This window comes from Nothoprocta perdicaria, unplaced genomic scaffold, assembly GCF_003342845.1.
Source record: "Nothoprocta perdicaria isolate Ctin4 unplaced genomic scaffold, notPer1 scaffold_167, whole genome shotgun sequence".
In the NCBI taxonomy this organism is placed as follows: Eukaryota; Metazoa; Chordata; class Aves; order Tinamiformes; family Tinamidae; genus Nothoprocta; species Nothoprocta perdicaria.
This window is the reverse complement of record NW_020454838.1, coordinates 1,505,307-1,527,325: the sequence shown is the minus strand read 5'-3', so window position 1 is coordinate 1,527,325 and position 22,019 is coordinate 1,505,307. Positions and strand designations below refer to the sequence as shown.

The following is a 22,019-nucleotide window of genomic DNA, read 5'->3' as shown; positions in this document are numbered from 1 at the left end:
AGCATGAACAGGGAAAGGATGACAGGTCATCATTCTGAAAAATGCAGACCATATGCATGACCTTGAAATCTTAGAAAAATCCTCTCCCTAGCTGACCCCTGCAAGAATAGCCTCCCAGTCTCTGAAGAAGGTGATGGGCCACATTACTGCTTGATAGTCCTCTTCCTGGCAAGTACTTTGGACATGATTAGGCAGTCAAGTGCTAGAGGCTCCCCTCTGATATTGAAGATGTGTACTAGATGTGTGTGGTGTTTTCAAGGAGGTGGGAGGGTGTCTAAGCCCTTACTTCAGTGCTCTACCTGAACAGGCATAGCCCACAGATTGGGGCACAGGAACAAGAACCACATTAGCTGATTAGTTTCTATTGCAACCAAATTGTTGATTTGTCCCAGCGTCATCTCTCCCATGGACAAGTTGGACGTAGAAAGCCTCAAGATCTTATTATATATCATTGCCTGTGGAGCAGGAATAAAATGGAATGTATGAAAACAATTAATCATAAAGCAATAGCAACATCAGAGTATTTCAAACATCATTATTGATGATTACCTACACAATCTTTCTCTCAGTCTCTCAGCTGAGAAAGAGATAATGAGAGAGAGATTGAGAGAGAGAACAGACTTTAAACAACCCCAGTTCCTCTTAAAAGGATCGGAGTTTAATGTAGATCTAAACAGATCAAAATCACAACTAAACATCAAAATTACAGGACTGGACTAACACCATTTCTTTAATAAACATTCCAATGAGCCTGTCCTTTTGTGACACTGTCTGGCATAGATACTCTTGTAGTTAATAGTTACATTCAAATACTCAAAAAAATAATTAAACTTATGATACGGAGTTTTGATTTACATGGCCATATACTCCTTTCAAGTTCTCTCCTTTACCTGGCCATCTATTTCCATAAAATCTGTAGGAGCTTAACAGTTGGAAATGAGGCTTTTATCTGCTAAAATTTGTAAGCCTTAGCTATGAACAAATATCACATAGTGTAACTTCAACTAAGGTTTTAAAATAATTTGTGCTCTTTGTCATGTTTTGTCTGTAAGCAAGAGAGAACCCATAGAATTAAACAGAAATGTTTGCGAAGCATAGTGGTCCCAAAAATCTCCCTTATGGCAACAAGGAGTCACAAATGACAGGGAAATAATCAGCCACTCATTTCTCACCAAGACTGTAGTATCTACCCTGGTAGAAAGCCAAAAATGTTTGAAATGGCTACAACAAACAGTGCTTCCAATCGGTTGGATATTCCCACAGTTAGTTACACCTGGAAAACATCAATTTCAGCTTCTGTTTTGCATAAGATACTACTACTCCCTGACAAGTTTGGGCTCAGGATATTCCTGCCTCAGCTTCCACCCTTACATACAGCTACTGGCTGCAGTTCACAAACATGATTTGTACACTGGATTGGAAATGACCTGGTCCATTCCCATCTAATCTGACAGAGCTCTGTGCTGCAGGGCTCAAATAAATTGTGAAATAAATATGCAAAATCATCACTCAATATATGTAGTCAGTATTCCAGGAAAACAGAGCTTGGCCAAATATACCGTGCAAGTAGAGTCTGTTCACAGCAAGCAAGATTAATATCATAAGTAAATGCACAAAGCAGAGACACAGAGCCAAAATGAAATAATTTATCTTCATATATCTAACATCATGCATTCTTAAATGAACACAGTGAGTGTAAAACTTCCATATTTTAGTGTTTTATTGTCTTTAGCAAAAAAACCTGCTACTGTTAGTTTGGCTGTGTCAGCAATAGTTGTATTTTCAGTCTTCTCTGTAAAAATACAAGACCTATCTTCTCTCAAAATATTGCTTTTAATTGACTCTTTAGATGAAAGAAGGAAGCTGGAGATATTAATATATTTTTTTAACGGCTCATAGGAACAGTGTCTTAGCTCACCAATAAAGCACCTCGCAGGTTGATGCCGGTTTCTGTAGTCACATAATAGGAAGCCTGCAGGAATGTTCTCTGTAAGATAAGGGCCAAGAAGAGAAGAACTGCCAAAACATAAACATTCCTCAGGAATTCCTCTGAGGAGAGGTATGAATTTGATGGATCCTTCAGCTGAAAAGAGGGAAAAAAAAAAAAAGAAATGATATGACAGGAGCATCAGAGAGATTGTCTCTTAAGGAGACAGAACAAGGAGATCCAGGCATTGCTTTAGAATAAAAAGTATTGATGAGATTACAGCAAACATGACTAAGAATGAATAAGAATTCACATTATCTTGTGTATCATAATCATTTGGATAGAAATTGAACTTTGGTGCTCATGTTCCAAAGACATATAACCCCACCTTTCAGCAGTTCTGAAATGAATTGTTATTAGCAGAAAATGGACAGTGAGATCACCAGGTCCACCTTATCTTTAGTTTCTCTATAGAATTATGATGATTCTTTTTGAGGACAAGTTACTCAGTAGAAAATGAACTCCATTCTGCCTGCACCATAAAAAAAGATGAAAGAAAATATTTGTTATATGGAATTGTTTATTTGTGATGGATTTGCATATTAAGGAAATAATTCATTTCAGAAATATAACCTAAGGAAGAATAAATTTTACCTGCAGTAAGGCACCATTCTGAATAAATTAAGAATATGCCATCAAGCCCTTCCCAAAAAAATGATATTTAAATGCCTGAAGGGGAAAAAGAAAAAGATAACTTGCTTGAATCACTTTATTTGTTTTCATTTTCTTGTTTTAACATTTACTGGGCTGCCCTTTTTCAGCCAGAGAAGGAAGTAAATGTACCAAAATACTGCGAGAAAAGCTGTTCTTTTGGTATTTCCGATCCAGCTGGAAGCAGGATGTATTAGAATTCTCACAAAGAAAAAGAAAAAAAGTGAAGAAGAAAGTCTGTTCTCATGAAAGCTGCAGCCTGACTTTGAGATGAAAGATTTGGAAAATATTTGAATGCAAGCCCCATATCTATACACTTAAAGAGTCATTAATATTCTTCATATTGTCATCTAATATGCTATATTAATTATTCATAGTTTCATCTGCCATGAGATTTGCAGACAGGAGAGAAGTGCTCTGTTCCACCCATGCTGACTTCACTGCAGTGATCCCAGCCTCAACACATACTCATTCCTCTGTCACAAGCAGCTGAGATCCAAGGGATGTGTAGGTTGGGATCTGGACTTAGTCCAGAGTAGAGTATCCTGGACATACATGTTCGGTGATAATCAGCATACCATAAAGAAGTTTCCAAAGCCATATAGATACTCAAGCATTTATGGGCACCTAATGGTATTTTCAGATGGGCCAATGTTCATAAGATATGTACATCCCCATGAAGTATTAGGACAGAGTCTTATAGCAAGCTGAAGACTGTTTGGAGTGGAGATACTTATGTGTGACTAGTCAGATACATTTGAAAATCCTTTTCTTAATGTTTTCCTGCATCTGGCTTCTGCATGTGTACAGTGGTCATAACAACAATAAGATACCACTCATAGTTTACATGAATGTGCATGGAGTTCTCAGGAATGAAAGCTAAAGGGAAATAAGCATGAAATTCAATTAAATCACATTAATTCAAGCCAGAGAGATTTTAAAGGAGTAAGTCATAACAGCAAGAACGACCAAAAGAAAGTTTATCAAAATCCATAAATTAAAAACCAATGTATTCTGAAATGTGTCCAAGAGAAATAGTGACTGTGACTAAGTCAGTCTCTTGTGACGGTTTCAAGTTCTCCAGCGATTTTAAACTTCCCTTAAGGCAGTGTTGATTAAAACTTTACATACCACTTCTATGGAGAGTGTAAAAGATGGAGGAAGGGGGGAAAGTTACACATTCCTAAATTTTAGCTCCAGAAATTATCACGTTCAAGTTAAAATGCTTTGTTTGTTCAATATGCAAAAAAACTATTTTTTAGGAAAAGATGTGCTTTGGCTTTTGACTCTATGCTTTAAATCCAACACATGGACATTCTGTGATGATAAAGAGCATAATTTGTTAACTTGCACAGTTGAAACCTCCTTCGTCAGTGAAATAGCTAGATGAGAGTCTGAAGCCAATTTCAGAGCATTAGTCCAGAATAGGAGTGTCAGGAGTAAGCAACCAAGCAGAGGATGCTCAGATAAAGTGATGTCAGTGAAATGATTTATCTGAAGGGGAGAATGTTATTCCATTACATACATATCAGCTCATTCAAATGCAAAACGCTCACTGCATAATGTGTGTTTCCATAGCAGAAAAAGAAGTATATATATATATTCCTCACATCTTGTCGGCCGTTGACTAGTAAAATAATTTTAACTTCGTCTTTTTTGTGGAAGCCTGCCCTATCTGCATTGCACTACCTGTGTCACATTCATAGCAGGGCCTTCCACTTCTCAGAATTATAACTTGACTATTCCTCCCAAAAAATACTCCATTTCCTTGAAGGAAATAATGTCAGTAACAAAATGCAAATCATAGACACACAACCATGCAGCCAGATATATTAAATGCCTTATACGAATCAAAAACTGCTACTAAACAAAATCTTTCTGGCAGTGTTGCCAGATTACCTTTTCTGTTGTGTTTGTATTGTTGGTCGTATCCTGGAAGCCCTGGACAATGCCAGAGATGCATAAGGGCCCAGCAAAACCCAGCAAGTCAGCCAAGTAACGGAACGTGCTGCTGAGAAGAATTGGTCGTCCAAAGGCACTGTACATTGCTAACCATATCGAGGGACTCCGATTGGGCTGGTCTGCTACCTTCTTCTGCAAAACAGAGGAACAGGTGTCAGTGCAACTGGAGGTCTTAATTTAATTCCTGTCTGGATATACAAATGGTTCCTGGAGGATGTTTTAAAGTAAATGATTTGGCAAACACAGTATAGATATCAACAGATATCAAATACTTTTCAGAGAAAATTCAAATTCCGTCTCTTCCTGATAGCTATGGTTCCTCAGTCCTAAACACTAATACTTTTCTGAACCTATAGACCCAGAACACAAACATAGATTAATTATATTGGCACACAGCCATTGCTCTTTGCCACATGTGCAGCTCAGAGGAAGGTGTGACCTTTCAAGCCCTTGGTCATATGGGAAAATTTGCTTTCAGTGTAGCTGTGAAACCACTTGACCTAATAAAGGCTTCGGATATAAGTAAGAAGGGATCGAAGGAAGAAACTTAGCAAAAACATAGACAGATACCTGCTAGTGTGCCATATGACTTCACTGTTTATCTTGATGTTTACTATCTCTTGGATACCTTTCAGGAAGATTTAGTTCAGCTGATCACAAATTTCTGGATGCAAAAAGGTGATAGTAGTGGGTTATGTTGGCGAGTAAGATTAAATCATCCAATGATGCTCTCTACTCTCTCATTCTGTTCTCTCTACTTCTGTTAATCTAAGCAGCATCAGGACTCTTGCACTTAACTTCAACCAGTGTATACCTCTGTGTCTCGTCTGAGGAGTTCTGAAGTTTCTGAAGTCCTTCTCCTCTAGAGAAGACAGACGTTTACTCAACAGATCTATGTCCTGCAGAATATTTTCTTGCACTTCAGGCAGCAGCTTTTGACACACTAAAAGAGCATCTGTCATTTTTCAAGTAACACAGATGCCTGCAAGTTGTAATCCAAGCCAAGCCCTCTTGAGTGTTCACAGAGACATTTTACGTACAGCCTAGTAATAACAACAACCCTCTACCTAGCAAATTAAGAAAAGCAAGTGTGTCTATATCCCTGCTTCTTGTCTTTTTCCCCCTCTTTTCTCCTTTTTTTTTCATTTATGCCACTTCAACAGTGAGGTAGGATGTGCACATGTTGCCAAAAATGTAGAAATATACCAGAGAATCATACAACTGCTAACTAGCTTGGACAGTTTAGATCAGGGTGGTCATAAGCAATGGTAAGAACCTCAGTACAGAAGAATAAGTAGCACTGAGACAAACTGGAGCTAATATGCTGTTTTTAAGTTCATCTTCTCTCAGAGGTAGCTTTTTTTGCCTCTAGGTAAAGAGAATGGATGTCAGAGAGAAGTTATGAGAAGTTACAGGATAGTGACTATAATTTAAAGTTGTTTTTGCACTTGAATTTGAGGTAATCAAAAAGAAAAACAAATAATGAAAAAATAAACTCCCACTGAAATAATTTCAAATTGGTTGCCAGAATAGTACAAAATGATTCTCTCAAGGCACTTCTCTCTTATTGAAACCATAGTATTGTATGGGTTAATCTTGTCTAAATAGATGCTACATGTGCTTCTGGCCTAAAGATGCATTGATATCCTCATTGCTTTCAGACAGAAATTAAAGAGATTAAAGCAGTAGAAGTTAGGTGTGAGAAACCTAACTTCTTAGGTGTATGAAACTAAAATCTCAGCAATCCTGGGCCCAGGCTGTCCTATAAATCTCACTAAACATGTAAATATTCCTCTAATCAAGTGTGGTATTTACAGCAGTGTCAGTGCAGAGTATGAGGCACAGCTGGGTGTGAGTCACCTTGTTTGAAAGAACACATCTAAAATAGTTCAAATGAATTGCTTCCATTAATGTGGTAAGATCTCTGCAGTGACTAGAAAGTCAGGGATATTGATTAGGGATATAGCACAAGTCTCCCAGAATGAAAAAAAAAAAGGTCAGAATATCAGAATACACTGCCTAATAAGCTTTGAGCTATATAAGAGCTAATGTCATCTTCAAATAAATGTTCTGAACCTTAATGCCTTGACCAACTTCTGACTGAGAGGAGCTAAGATCACTTATTAAGGAAAATATCTTTAGTCTATTAGAAACAGTAGCACATACTATTCCAGACTTTCAGTTATTGTTAAATTTCAGCTTTAAAAAACCCTTATTTCTCTCATAAACATTTGCTATTTCAATAGCAATTTTCGATGTTACTACAAAATGCACATACTTGTTATCTCTTCATGAAATTTATCCACCTTTCTCTGGAATTCTATTATTAAATTAAATTAACATTTCAAATTATTTTTCTCAAAATTATGCAATAAATTCCACCCAGATATTCCACCCAGATAGAGTACCTTGGTCCAAAAATTTGGACTTCAGCAAAAATGCCAATTAATGTTGTAGAAACTGTGAATATGTATTAAGAAGAATACGCAGATTTAAGGTTGCAAGTCTAACCTTATGTATGATGTGCACCACTGTTTATTTTGCAGAATCAACTTTCCTATTCACAGTTCGAATTTTCCCAAAATTCTCTATCACTGAAACACTTCTACAAAGTTATGATAAAAATATTTATAAAACAAAATATCTAGAAAAGTGAGAAAATACAGTGTGTCCATCTTTTAGAATATTTATTAATGGCAGATTAATTAGACAAGGGAAGCTAAGTGCAATGTGCTTTTTTAGGCAATTCTTTGCTCAGAAAAAAAAATGCAAACATCATGTTTAAGTCAGGATGATTTTCAAAAGAGCATTTTTCATCTACAGGTTTATAGTATCTTCTAATTTAAAGAACACAAGCTAAGGTGCTATGTTTTGAAATGTCTTCCGTTGTTGGCAACCTCAAACTGGACACAGAAGGAGAAACAAGTGGCCTATGTCTTCTTATAAGAGTTGGAATACTTTTTGCAGGACCAGCTACCAGATTAACAGCTAACAAGAATATCAATCACCAGTTACTTAACTTTGTGTTGTGTTGGATTATATTACATTGCATCATAATCAAAATATTGATAACTAATTAAAAATTCTAAAAAGTGTATCAGCATGAAAATGATATTAAGAAGAATAAATGCCTTGAAATGCATTTTGAAAAAAAAAAGTTTATGCTTAAGGAACTTTGAATAGGGAATTTATCCATAACCCAAGAAGTGCTTGATACAAATTTGTAAATGCAAAGAAAAACCCAGAATAGAAGAACAGATTCAGATTGTCACTGAGGTGTATTAGCTCAGGTCTAATGTATCAGTGGGCAAAATTTCCTGTTGTAGGAATCAGAGGAATTCTATCTAAATAGCCGAATAAGGACTTCAGAAGATATCCCACTGCCATTAAAGGAAACAAAAAAAGGTTGCACCCAGTTTTCACAGACTTCATGACTATTGAAGTGACATAATATATCTTACAAAATATAGCAACCATAAAATGTTAACTTAGAACTCACAGACTTAATCTGCTATATGTTTGGGGCACAGGTTTGGGAAGGAGCGGTTTGAGGAAACAGTCATTAAAGTTTAACCTGTTTCATTTTTTGTGTTCTATATTTTGTAGAGAGATTCGGCTGTTTTTCATTTTCATTTCAGACAGAGCATAGCAAAAAGACTTCATATGAATTATTTCAAATGCATTCTATGATGCTGAACATTCATGCTTATGTTCAATGTCTTTCATCAAAGTGTGATAGAAGACATCTGGGGAGCAACAGAAGCCTTCTTTCCACGTGGCCAGAAGTGCAGGCAAGACCAGTTATCTCCAGGCAGAAGCAAGGATAACCCAACTTAATCCAGAGGATTCTGGTGGGCTCCCCTTACCAGCTACAGAAAATAAACATGAAATACACACTGGCAACAGAGACTGTGATATAACATTGCTCCCAGAATGCAGACAAGGTTTCAAACTCAAGACTTTTTCCTAGTTCTGCAGCTCTTTTCTAACCCAAGCATACACAAAACCAACATGTTTCTCTGGGGGAGTGAATGGCTGTGAGCTCTGCCACCACGTTTTTTGGAGTGGTTCTAACCCTTTGGTTTACTTTAACGTTATCTATGAAGCATCAGTTTATTTTAAGGTTACAGCCTGTTTCAGAATACTAATACAAATGTGCTGGAAGCTAAGCTAGTTTGGAGATTTTAAACAATTAAGGAAACCAATATGAAGAAAAAGTGTGACAGAAACCACCTTTATAAATTTACGTGCAAATAACTGGATCCGTGCATATTTGCAAATCTTTATATGTGCATAATGCACACCAGTAGAGCTGCACCCTGAATGCATGCACAAGAGCAAAACCATTAATTGGCTTTTTGGCATTGGAATAGCATATTTGTGCAGGCACATACAGTATCTGCAGATATAAATGAGCTAAAGGCAACAGTTTGTGCTCAGGGGTGTGTGATGGTCATTAAAAGTCTGGCGCAAAGGCCCAGATACACAGGGTCGGGTAGGCACCTAAATCCCATTGGTTTCTTTAAGACTGAGGCACCACATACTTCATTAAGGAGCTGGCCTAAGAGATGCACTTGGATGTGAAAAGCACAATTCCAGTGACTTGGTAGTTTTCTATTTAAGGCAGAAGGGCTCTGGTCTCTCCATTTTGTAATGGAGAGAGGATTTTGTAAATCCATTACAAAAAGCAAAATGAGAGAGATGCAATTTAAATCTATTAAAATAGAAACAATTATGTTAATTATGACTTTATTTCAGATTGCTCAGAAAAGAGGCCATCTCTCCATTAGCTACTGTGAGAACAGAGCTATTCCCAGCTTTTCCTTGCATTGCTGTTCTAAATTGCTACACTTCCTGGAAATAAGTTTATCTGGTGTGTAAAAGAAAAGGGTTTATATGCCTTTGTTCAATTTGCTACTTTTTCCGAAGTAGCCTTTTGTATTCTCTCTGTTTATACTTGAGAATTGATCAGGGTAACCGTCTTTCTCACCCACCCTCCTTTCAGCAAGACAAATTATTTCTTTTCTAACAGAATCACCAGCTTTCAATGCATTCAGAAGTTTCTTCAAAAACTCCTCCCCCTATCCTAGTGAGTTTATCCAAATCTGCTTTCCTTGATGCATGTTTTTGAAATACAGGTACAATTATAAGGAAGAAGGCTAGAATGTGCAAAAAGATTTTTGTGTTCAAACATCCCCCTCTGTTTATATATCTTTCCCTACTGTGCTTCCAGTGCACATCTGGTATAAAAGATCACAACAGAGCCTTTACCCAAAATGTCTAACTAGCATAGGCTAAACATTCATTAGGCTGTACCCTCCCACTATACATACAAAGAGCAATTACTTAAATGTATAGTATTTTCGTAAGAGGATTTATGAATACGAGAAGATGAATGTTTCCAACTGAAACTATGGACAGAATGGTGTCTGATTTAAGATGTCCTCATGAGTATTTAAAGTGAGCTTTCACTTCTAAAATGAAAATATTAACTATTGGATTAGAACTTCCTAAACCAACTTTCACCCTGGAACAGTTAAAAATTCCTAAAACTAGGATTTCAGAGCAGCAGAAAATGTTCAATGTGACAATGTCATTTTTAAGCCCAACAGTGATATGGACATCTTAGGTTACCTTTTGTTCCTCATATGCTTCTTTGAGACAAACGTAGTTTGTTAGTGCTCTCATTGCAATTGGAAGTTTTCCGATTGCCTTCAAGTCTACAGGTTTCTTGTGAGCAGATATAATGAGTGTATTCATCCACCAGTAAGTTGCTTTTGAGAGCAAATTGACAAATGGCTGCAGAAACCTCACCCCCAGATCCTGTAGATCCTCTGGTGGCTTTACCTTCTGAGGATTCATGAAAAACACATATTTCTGAGGAGGGAAAATAGAGAGCAGGAATTCTCAGGAATTATCTGTATTAATGGCAATTCTTAGTAAAAAAGACATGTAATATAGCTACACTGTCAAATTTGTATTTGAAAGTAAATGCAAGTTGAATTTAAATATAAATATGCATTTAAGCAGGAATATTTCCCTTTTGACAGCATAACTGGCAACAAATTGAGCAAGCTGGAATGTGGATGCAGCTTTATAGCTTATCAGTCCCATCTATCTGTCTCATAAAAAAGGAATTCCTGGGATATAACAACAATTTAAATTACAACTGGTAAAAACATATGTTTACTTACTGCATATATAGTTTATCTAAATTCGCATGGTATATAAGGTAAAGATTACATGTACACACACGTGCATGCAGAAATATGCATGTATACCTACATCTGCATATGTGTATGTGTGCGTGGGTATGCATACAAATACACACGCATACCTACCAAATACAGAGTATAAATCAAGGATACATTTTAAAGAGATGTCCCACTGATTTCTGTAAAATTAGAATTCACAGTTAAGCTGAACCTGGGCCTAAAGCTGACACATGTAAACACTATTTGCACTGAAGACCCACCTTCCTTCCTGAGAGATAACACTGATGACTTATCAGATCCCGATAAAGAAACCACATACCCTAACTCGAATGACATTGATCTCCACGGCCATGAGCAGCCCATAAAGGATGACCATAATTCCAGTGATGCAGAAACGCAGCTGAGAAAAAGGCACACCATCCTGGCAGTATCTCACAAGCTTGATTGTTTTAGTGACAAAGGCCATTATCCAGTAAAGAAAGAGAGCTGTAAAACAGACACACACCCACCATCTTTTAAAAACCAAAGCAGTAGGTTTTAGCTACATCAGTGCTACAGAGGTATTAGCACTCTCAAGCAGAAATACTCCATGGCTTAATTCAATACAAGCATAATGATTCTATATTTCATTTGCCTCTGCAGGCTGGCAGGAGCACCATGTGACATTGGGCATGGTTAAGGACTCAGGCTTGAGACATCTGCTTTGTACTTTCTTTCCCCAAATTATTGTTCTCTTTCCCGGGTCACCACCTTTCAATGAGTTCCACAATGGTGGGTCTTCACAAAATTACAAAAGTTCATCTAATCTAATCTGATGGGGAACTTTCTTATTGAAACTGATGGAGATCTTTCTTATTGGAATGAAAGAAAAATCCTTTAACTTGATAAATATGACATAGCCTCTGGGAAAACTTAGCAGGGTGCATCCCTACTGCATATTTGGAAATGCAGTCATTTTGAAAATGAGTAATTTAAAATTTAAATTTTATCCTGCCACCTGGTTTGTATCAGCCAAGGGTAGACAAGTTTTTGAGCTACAGGTAATTTAGGCAGTATGCATCTCCAAAATATTATCTAGCAAAGTCTAGTCAAATTCTTCTGTTGCTGCACCATCCCTGGACTAGCTCTATAACTAAGCTAGTTATAGAAAATATCACTCAGCTGTATTTTCATTGGGAAATCTGTCTTTTGTCCCTTTGGAAAGCTTGGGAGATGGTATTCATCACTAGGTTGGGTAATGTCAAATTCAACTGTAAAGGGAAATAACGCCACCTACACAGGACGGTTCCTGATCTGATTACAATGAAAAGTGGCCTTTGGAAATAGTCCTTGTGAATGAAGACAAACTCTCTGCATATACTCGTGCATTTTTTCCATCCTCTTTAATCTAAGCAAGCTAACTTAAAAAAAAAAAAAAAAAAAGAGTCAGACTTAAAAAAAGGCCAGACTTAGACTTACCCAACAGTAACTTTGGAAAGTTAGATGTTTCAATATTATGATAATAGACTATGGATACTGTGGCAGCCACAAATCCTATTATAGCTGGTAGAAAGAGATGCAGATGGCGAGATTTCATTTGTCTGAAAATAAGAAAAGAATAAACCAGTGAGTTTGGTGGGTTTATCGACCCTTGTTGCATCCTTAGGTGTTCTGATAGCCTACTTGAAGAATACGACTTCCTTGGAGAGAGAAAGAATTTTGTCCATGTGAATGCTTTAACTGCAGTCAATATTTACTGGCTGTTGTAGTTTCAGAGGAGAATAGCAATGTGCTAACAACAGCTGGTTTGTCTTCATCCTGTTAAAACCTGGAAAGCCCCATCCTTCTAGGAAAAACTCCGTACACCAGTTTTGCCATGTGTTAACACTACCCATTAACAAATGCAGTTAGCTAGACTACTTCCCGAACAGCCACTTACGTATCTGAAACTATGCCCTCTGCTATTTCACACACGTGTACGAAGAGGAGGGTGAATGTCAAAATCCACCGCAGATTGTGTCCAGGGAAGTGCAGCCATGTGTTGTGATGGATCTGGACTTTGGAGCTTTGGCTTCCCCAGCCTGGAAAATAATATTAGTGAAAAAGAAAGGCTGTCACACAGCCAGTAATGATCAGGTTATCAATCTCTTATCCATATATCTCTAATCCATATATCTTGCTCAACAGTATATAATGAATGCAAAAGAACAGGGAAGCTATAGGGGCAGTAGCTACAAATTGCATGACACAGGAGTCTCTGAGTTGCCATGTAGCACCCCCAATTTAGGCCTGACCCTAAAGACAATGGGAAAAACAGTCATTCCACTGTCCTAAATTCCCCTAGAGATAGATTTGTAATTTATTTTCATTTCCATGGAAAAGTATTATCTGCTTTGCTCTCCTTTTGTTTACCAATGTTGACAAAAAATGAATTATTCTGTTTTAAAAGTTTCCTACACTTACCCTAGCCATAAATCCAAGTTGTGCATGAGTATTTGAGTATTCTACAAAATTCATTTAACATCAAGGGAATTCAGTTTCACTATCCTTAGTCTTATAATATCTAATAATAGAGAAGATTGCAAGCTGCCAAGTTTGAATCTGAATACAACTTCTCCAGACAGAAGTTTCAAACATTTCTATGGTTCTGATTCATCTTTTCATGCTGCTTAGTTCAGATTTGTACCCTAAATCCCCACCCTTTTCAAATGCACTGGCTTCAAGGCTTCTTGGTCAGGCTGTTTTATCTCTTCTTTCGGAAAAGTATTAAATACAGAAGATCTAAGGCAACAGCACCTTTGTATCATTAAAAGACCACATCCTCCAAGTACATATAAACACAGTTGAATTTAAATACACAGTCAAGTGTTTGCAGGATTGCACAATTCTATTGAATAACTCACCGATGAACAAAATTGGAAAGGTGATAAACAGTAAAAAGACATGGGGAACCAAGTTGAGGGCATCCACAAAGCAGACATTTCTCAGGACACCAGCAGTGATGTTATAGGCTGAAGCATTGTCATTACCACAGAATGCGAGCCTCATTGCTTCCAGAAGGTCTGTCCACTACAAAAAAGATACCAGAGATCTGTTGAAGCAAGAGAGTGGCTAGCAGGACTAATAACATTTCCTTTAGCTAAACAAAAACTCTAAAAATGATTATGTGCCCATCCAAATGCAACAGAACTAAAGCTATGTTTATAATAAATGCATTAAGTACCTATTCATTGATTATCCTGTGCAATGTATTTTAGAATTGATTAAATGTATAAATACTGTGTTGAAGAGCTCTATATTCAAAAGAGTATATTGAGAAAATGTTTTGAAAGTTTTTATTTCTGTTTCTTGTAAGAAAATTCAAAGGCACATAAACTAAAGCCTGTATATTACTGTTTGATGAGGCCACATTCTCTGCATATCTATGCAACGTCTCTGTTCATATCCTCTGTTGTAGTTGATTTTCACTGCAAGCTCTGAACTTTTGATATCTGTGCCTTAGCAGCTTTGCTTTCATTGATATTTTGCATTTCCTCATCACCCCAGAGAACAACAATTGTTACATATAATTGCCAGTACAGATGCCACATGCCAAATTCTTAACCAAAATAGGTCGTGTTGAAGATTGCATGGGTGGTAAATCAGTATTTATGTTTGAACCTATAAATCCTTATGCAGATGCTTGACTTCATCTGAGTAGTTCAATGTTTCCATGATTTCTTATGAGATTACATTTATGCACCAAGATAAGCTTAGGTATCCATGTCTGCACAGTGAGGGCCATAGTATGACCCAGAATTATAGCCAGCTTCTGTTTTTTGTCAGCCTATGTGTTACTTATTTACTCATTTTTCTTTATAAGAAGATCAAACAAGATGGAAAGCAAACACTTCCATTCAGGTTTCTTTCCTTGCAAGTTATACGCAGTAATATATTTCTGTAGAATAAATTATTTAAATTTATTTGATCTTTTTTTTCAAAATACAAAGCTTGTCTTTAATTCATGTAAATTGAGTAAAGCATATGCATGCTTTGGTGAATGTATCTTTTCGCACCAATTTTGACATAAATAAGCTTTGTGGAATCAGAACAATATAGATATACAAAAACACAAGAATGTAATGAAGAGATAGGTTAGTTGAGTAGGAAGATAATGTTTTTCTTTTCTCAAAAGGCTCAGATAAGTTCTATGATTCTTATTCTTATTTAAACAAAGAAAACACAAAAGAATGCATAAGCTGCTCAAGTGTATCCTTGGAGTGAATATAAACATAGAGATTTTTAAAAGATTACAGAGTTCAAAGACAAACCTTGAAACTCTGCTAAATCCCCTTTTGTTCTATGTTTGCTTCTTGTTTGGTCTGCAAAGCATAATCCAAATTGAAATATTTCAGTGAAAGTAAGGGAGTTGGAGTTCCAATGAAAAGAATGTGTCCAATGTAGGTCTTTTCCAAATACACCAGCAAGTCAAGGTCTGACATTAGTCAGAAGTTAGGCATACTTCAGGGTCATATGGTGGACCACATTTTGCAAAAATATTTGGTATACAAATGTGATATTACAAGAAATAAATGAAGCTGATGAATTACATTCAAAAAATTAAGTGCATATTTTCAGCATTAAAATTTACATGCTGACAAGAAAAACAATTCAGTCTTCAGTATGAATATGGAAAATTTCTTTTTCAAAAAAATGCTAAGAGATTGTTTGGTGTTTTCTTTCTTTCTAAAAACTTGACATGTCTCCTTTAAGAGAAACATAACAGCAAAATAATCTTGAAAATCAAAAGTGTTCTTTCCTCATCTTTATTGAAGGTCAGGAGTCCAAGGAAGTCCTGCTGGGAATTTTCCTCCCTTTCCCACAAATATGACTCTTTTATGACACAGTGTAGGATGCTATTGCGGTCTAGTGGTTGGATTGGTACTAAAAGGTAGGAGTATTCTGCATTCAAATGAGCACTGAATCATTGACTCCCAGAGTAGCTTTTGGCTTCTATTCAACAACAAAACCAGGAGAAAGTACTAAAACTGTGTCCAAGAGAGCAAAATATGAGGAATCTTTTTCTTTTTTTTTTTTTTTCACTTTTTCTGGAAGGGAAATGAAATGTAGGCAGCAGATATTCCCACAGAATAATGAACTATTAACTCAACTTTTCCTACCTAGGACCCACCAACAGTTTATAGAGATTTTATATTGCACCTCAAACCCTTGTCCCTAGGATCTCTCCAAGATGATGCGTAACTGCTGTGCTGGGCCTAATATTGTGATGTTGTCATTGTATTTCCAGTAACACATCCCTTAAATTAATTGTCTTTTTCATACTGGTAGTGGTAAAAAAGAGATCTAGCCCTATTTTCAGTACTGACATATAGAGATGGTACACATCAGAACATCAGTTCTCAATAGTACACGCAAGCAGTCTGTTCCAATACAGTATTGTGTTACAGGCTCATTTCAGAATGAAGACAGAATTTAACTGTTTTATCTGAAAACAAGAGAGAAAATCAAAGGCAACAGGCTGGTTACTATATGCTGAAAGAAAAAAAGAAAAAAAGGTCAAAAGTATTGTAAGTATTGTATTGTCAGTGAAGTGAGATATGCTACCTGACAATTCCCAAGCTTTAAAACCATTAAATACTTCATCACTGATCAGCATATCTGGTGATCATCTTCACTAAAGTTCCACATATTTAACATTTATTTGGGCGTTCAGACCAGTGTCACAGTGCACTGTTGATCCAATGCAGCTTATGATTTGAACAAGTTTGCACACACAGCCCAAAACCACTGACTCCAGTTCTCTTTCTGGAAATCTCATGTGGGAGGATCTGGAGATGCAAAGATGCACATGCTCATGGCATGAAGTATAAATGCTCTTGTGTAGTTTCCATGTCTTTCTTTGATCAAATTTCACAGATAGGGCCAATGAGCTGGATTAAATTCTACTGAAATGCAAGGGTAGGCTCTCTGTGTGTGACACTCCCATTTGGTTCAAGGCTAAAGTTAGCTATTACTTTCTGCTACTTCAGGGCATGTCTCCAGATGCTCATTTCGAACTGCCTCCATATTTATATGCTGTGCTCATTTACATGGATTAACAGAACAACAGCAAAAAAGACCCTAAGACAGAAAAACAAGTCCTTGATATTTCTCTAGATAGTGTCAGGAATTTTCCAGCAATGATTGTACATCTCAACCAAAGCCAATGGGAGTTGGACAACAAATTTCCAGATGCAAGTTTCTCCAAGCACGCAGTGTCACCTCAAGGCTTCTTCAGAAACTGGATAATATAATGCTAACAATTAGTGTGCCCACGCTAAGATCCCATCCCATAATTCTAAACATTTTAAGGTTTTAAAAGGCCTCCGCTCCACTGATTTTCAAGTGAGGGAACTGATGGAACAGTAACAAGCTCTTTTGAAATTTGTTGCTCGTCTAAAGTTATTGACCACTCTTTCCCATCCAGAAGAAGCAACCTTTCAGAATAACTGTTGACATGGTCTTATATTCATTTCAGAAAACAACCTTACCCATAGTCACTGCAAAAGTACTGAGGTTTTCCTGGTGTTTGGAATGTACAGAACATATTCTAACAATTTGTTACAAGAAAAAGTGAAAAAAATCTCACCTAGCTTTAAAGTTTCTTAAGCCACTACTGACAGACAAACAGCTCTGCTAAAACACACTGGGGCTCCAGCTTTTCCTGGACTCTTTGTAAAGGCCTGCCACGCAAGGCACATGTATGTGCTTGATTGCTCCAGCTTCTCAATAGACATTTTTTACTGCAAGACTCTGCGAATCTTTAATACACGGGCGAAATCTCCAAAGACCTACATAAAGACATGGTTACACAAGCTGCTAGAAGAATAACTGCTATTGAATGCTCAGGACATGCAATCTGAACATCTCCTAGAGGCAGATGTGTTCCCATGGAAATTATTTCCCTTTCTGTTGACTGGAGGAGGCCATGAAAATTTGATTGCACCAAAGTGAGTACATTGTAATATATTGGCTTCACATCTTCTAATCTTCTAATAAGTATTTGCTGCTGTCTAAGGACATCAGCTACATTCACCACCCCCAACACAGGTGTTATTAATTCAAATAATGACTGAGCATTCATTGTTATTTAATGGTAAATTGCTCCCTTTAATTTCAGTCTCTACAAACATTAGAACTGGTCAAAAATTTTGCAGGTATTTTCAGTTCCTCCCTTTGAAAATGGCCTTTATTGAGCAGCCAGCCACAAACTACAGAAATGAGTACAGCTTCAAAGGAGAGGATAGGATAGAAAGAGATACCGAGAGATACCATGGGCCCGTGGTGGTGCCATGAAGGCACATTTCATCTCTCCATCGTTTACATCATCTCCTTATATCAATTTCCCTTTTAATTTATTTAATGAGGATGTAACTATCTGAATGGCAGTTAACCCTGGAATGAAATAGCTAAATAAAGTCATGGCCTTTAAGCATTTAAAATTTCATCTGAAGATCCCCATCACTGACAAGGTAAGGATTTCTATTTTGGGGTTAAAATATACAGACATATTCATAACACATCAAACAAAAGTCAGTACAAAAGAAATTCAGGAATAAATGCGTGCACTGTATGAGAAAGTGTTTTATGAAGAAAGAAAAGAAGAGTATTCTTGTTAGCAAGAATATGGTGTAGCATTTAACTTAAACACTTAAAAAAAAATCCAAGGAACTCATTTTCAGAAAGATAAGTGGGGATTCTCAAGGCACCAGGACAATTGCTGAGATATTTTCCATAAACAATTATTAAGAAGATAATAGGAAAATGACAGATAATTTTAATTTCCAAGAGAGAATATCCTTGCTAACTGCAAAGGCTGTAAGAATTCTGCTTAAGCACATGTTAATTCCCTTCAGGTCTTGTAAATTGGGCTTAAAAATCTTCACGTTCAAGAGTTTCGTCTTACATGGATTGCGTGCATGCTCTACAAGATACTTGTGACTCTAAAGAAAAGAATATAAGTACAGTCCTCAGGTGGAGCTTATCTGGGGGATATCAGAATCTTTTGCAAATTTTTTATTTCAGGAGTTCTCTTGACTATATTTAAAAAAAAAAATTCAATAGCTACTGCACGTCTGCACTTCCCAATTAAAATGTATTAGCTTACAGGACATATATTTGGGTCTCTGTTCAGATTTTATTTTCCTCTTTGTCTTACACATATAATGTGCACAATATGACCACCTACACAGATACACATATATACATATAGATCTCTATATACGGGCATGTATACTCACACAAATGCAGGTTGAAGAAAATCCTCAAGAGTTTTACAAAAGTAGTTAGTGTTTATCTACTGAATTACTGAGACATTATAAAGGCAAGAAATTTTCTTTCCTTGTGTAATTTCACAACAAAACCAAAAATTAGCAAAGGCCAGATTCTGAATGTGTAGATTTGGATAAGCACAACAGAAGGCCTAACCATGACTTCTGCCACAGATTTTAGGCTAATATTCTGAATCCTTTTCCTTTCCATGTATAAACCTTTTATTTTGTTCTTTTTATCTCCTTAAAATCACATGGTCTAAAGGAAGCTAAGTATTCTTTAGTTTGCAGATTATTTACAAAGAGCTCTGTGGAGGTGCTAACCATATAAAACGTATTTTAGCAAAAATGATACCCTGAAAAAACATCATTTTCCATATTATTACTGTCTCAGCAGTGGCCACCTATCCTAGAGATACCCCGCTGCATTGGTGAGCACTGTCCGTCCTGGGCCAGCAGGTGATCGATTATTTTAGATCCTCACCATCATTCGCATTGCAGACTGGCATATAGCAGCGGGTTGAAAACCTCCTGAATTCAATGCAGAGAAGCTGAGTTATTTCAGCAGATTTTGGATCAAACACAGGGAAAACCCCAGCAGCGTGCGGCGGAGCCTGACACTGGCCCTGGAAAGCATTTCCCCAAAACATCTGCCATGCTCTCACACCCCCGGCACGTTGCCTTTCCCTTTTGGTTGAGCTTCTCGATGCGGTGAGCACCAGCATGCCGCCCGGCGTGCTGCGCAGCCCGCCACTTCCCACGGCGAGCCAGGACAGTTTAAAAAAAGCAACACATCCCTGCGAGCAGCAGCAAGGGAAAACATCAACAGGAGCCGAGGGGCTGGAAAGCCCGAGGACGCCTGCGAATGCAGAAAGGAAAAGGGGAAGAGATCCAAGCTGGAAGCCCGGCAAGGAGCAAAGGAGCAGTGCTGTCCCACAGGCATCGGGAAGGAGGAGGTGGAGGAGGAGGTGGTTAGTGGGGAATGAGAGGGGAGGGTCCCCCGTCTGGCTGCTCAGCGTTAGATCAAACTCTCTCGCTTACCTTGGCACACACCAAAAAACAAAATACCAACCCCAATTTTCCCCTCGGCTCTGCTATGTGATCAATATCATCCCGATGGCAGGGTTTTCCTCCACTCGGTGAAGCAGCTCCAAGCCCTGGAGTGGATTATTTTTAGGCTGGTGATGGGAAGATCAGCTGCTGCCTCCTATCGAGTTTCCAAAGTGCACGAGCTCTTCTTGCCTTTCTCACACGCTAAAGGGGGCAGGAAGCTGGAATGAGATAGGCAAGCAAAAAGCACCAATTTTTCGCCTTCTTGAAGCGACAGTCCCCCGAGATTTCCCCTGCTTGCTTTTATTTTCACGTTGGCTCACAGATGTAGCCAGAGCCCAGCTCGGCTGCACTCCAGCTCAGGCACCGGCGTCTGACGGCTCTTCAGAAATAACTGAGCATGACACAAGGTAGCCTAACTTTTTTGGCAGCCATGAGAGCGTCAGCTTGTGAATTCTTGCAATTTAATCTCTGCTTGTTTGAATTTGACAATAGAATTTTGCAAATCTTCCATCATCCTGAGCCAAAGGCAAAAAAAGTCTACTTGGATATTTTACCTTCAACTCCTGCAGATTCTGCTGCTTAAAATACAGAGCAAATTCCTTTTTTTCTTTTTTCTTTTTCTTTTTTTTTTTTTTTTTGTCCTACAGAAAAAGAAGACCTTGAGAGAGTGGGTGTCTTTTTTCTTTAAATAGATGAGGTTTTTTTAATCTTAAATAAAAATAATTATCAGGAAAACATTTTCAATGCCCTTATTTACAAGGGATTCATATTTCTGCAACATTAGCACTTGCAACTTTGAATATGTTTCCCTATTTAAAGAGAAGGAGGTCCCTAGAGAGCCTGCATGCTCTTGGTTGGTTTGTATATTTATTTTCTTGCGGTGCTACTGAACCAAGATATACCAGACTTTTCCACCACAATACTTCCACATCAGCCACAAAACCTGAGGCCACAATGGCAAAGATCATACTGCTAGATGCAGGACTCTGTGGTGCACCATAGCATGCACCACAGCTCAAGACGTGTTTGAGCACAGCCAGTCCTTATTGCAGCTGGAGATCCCTGGGGACAGGTTTCACTTCTTAGACCTAGCAGAATCTGGTGGTTATACCTAGGCTGCTAGAGCACAAATGTCAAGCTCATTCTGATCTTGTGAAAGGGAGCGAAGGAAATGTGAGCTGAGAATGCACCTGGACAGCTGGGGCCAGATACTTGCAGGATGCAATAAAAGCTTGGAAGACTCTCCTTATCTTTCTCCTGTAACCTTTTACCTTGTGACTGTAAGGACAAGGAAGCAGCAACCTCAGCTCTTCAGAATATTACTACCTTTTGTTATGTCCCATTGACCTGTGACTACCAGCACCTCATTACACCGAGTAACTGAGATAGACCTACAAGGCACCTCAGAAATCTTCATTGCATATTAGATTTTTCTGCTTTCTTTCCTTTCCTTTCCTTTCTGATTTTCTTTTAAAGTTCCATGACTTCTAAAAAAATGTGGAATGAAAGCTCCTGAGTTCTCCTAAATATGTTTTGTTTAAGAAGACAAAAAATAAAACCCATTTAACCCATTTAAAAAGAGCACCATAGCCTGACATATGTGAGGATGGGCAAAATTAGAGTGTTGAGTGAAGTTTGTGGTCAGAATTTCCTTTACCAGAACATGAACATTTTACTCATTATCAATCATTTCCATTGTTTCTATTGAAGAAAATATATAGAAATAAAAATAAAAATAAAAAGCTAAAAGACATGTGGAAGCAACCGACTTCATTTCATCTCGTCTTGCTGTTTTCAATTCATTTCATCTTGCTACTTTCTAACAGAAACGCTTTCATTCCTCTACCTGCAAAGCTAGGATGC

The 22,019-nt window shown here is 37.6% G+C and overlaps 1 protein-coding gene across 1 annotated transcript in view; it reads right to left on the bottom strand.

Annotated features, from left to right (window-relative positions):
- Positions 1-20,186, bottom strand: part of ABCC9 (ATP binding cassette subfamily C member 9) — a 65,034-nt gene extending 44,848 nt beyond the window's left edge. Inside the window, exons 1-9 of the mRNA XM_026035778.1 lie at positions 20,145-20,186; positions 13,698-13,863; positions 12,734-12,875; positions 12,274-12,395; positions 11,135-11,301; positions 10,235-10,477; positions 4,538-4,732; positions 1,919-2,083; positions 300-455 (exon numbers count right to left, since the gene is read on the bottom strand). Of these exons, the coding sequence (XP_025891563.1) occupies positions 300-455; positions 1,919-2,083; positions 4,538-4,732; positions 10,235-10,477; positions 11,135-11,301; positions 12,274-12,395; positions 12,734-12,875; positions 13,698-13,842 (1,335 nt within the window). The 5' untranslated portion in view covers positions 13,843-13,863; positions 20,145-20,186. The remainder of the gene's footprint in view (positions 1-299; positions 456-1,918; positions 2,084-4,537; positions 4,733-10,234; positions 10,478-11,134; positions 11,302-12,273; positions 12,396-12,733; positions 12,876-13,697; positions 13,864-20,144) is intronic.
- Between the last annotated feature and the right edge of the window lie 1,833 nt (positions 20,187-22,019).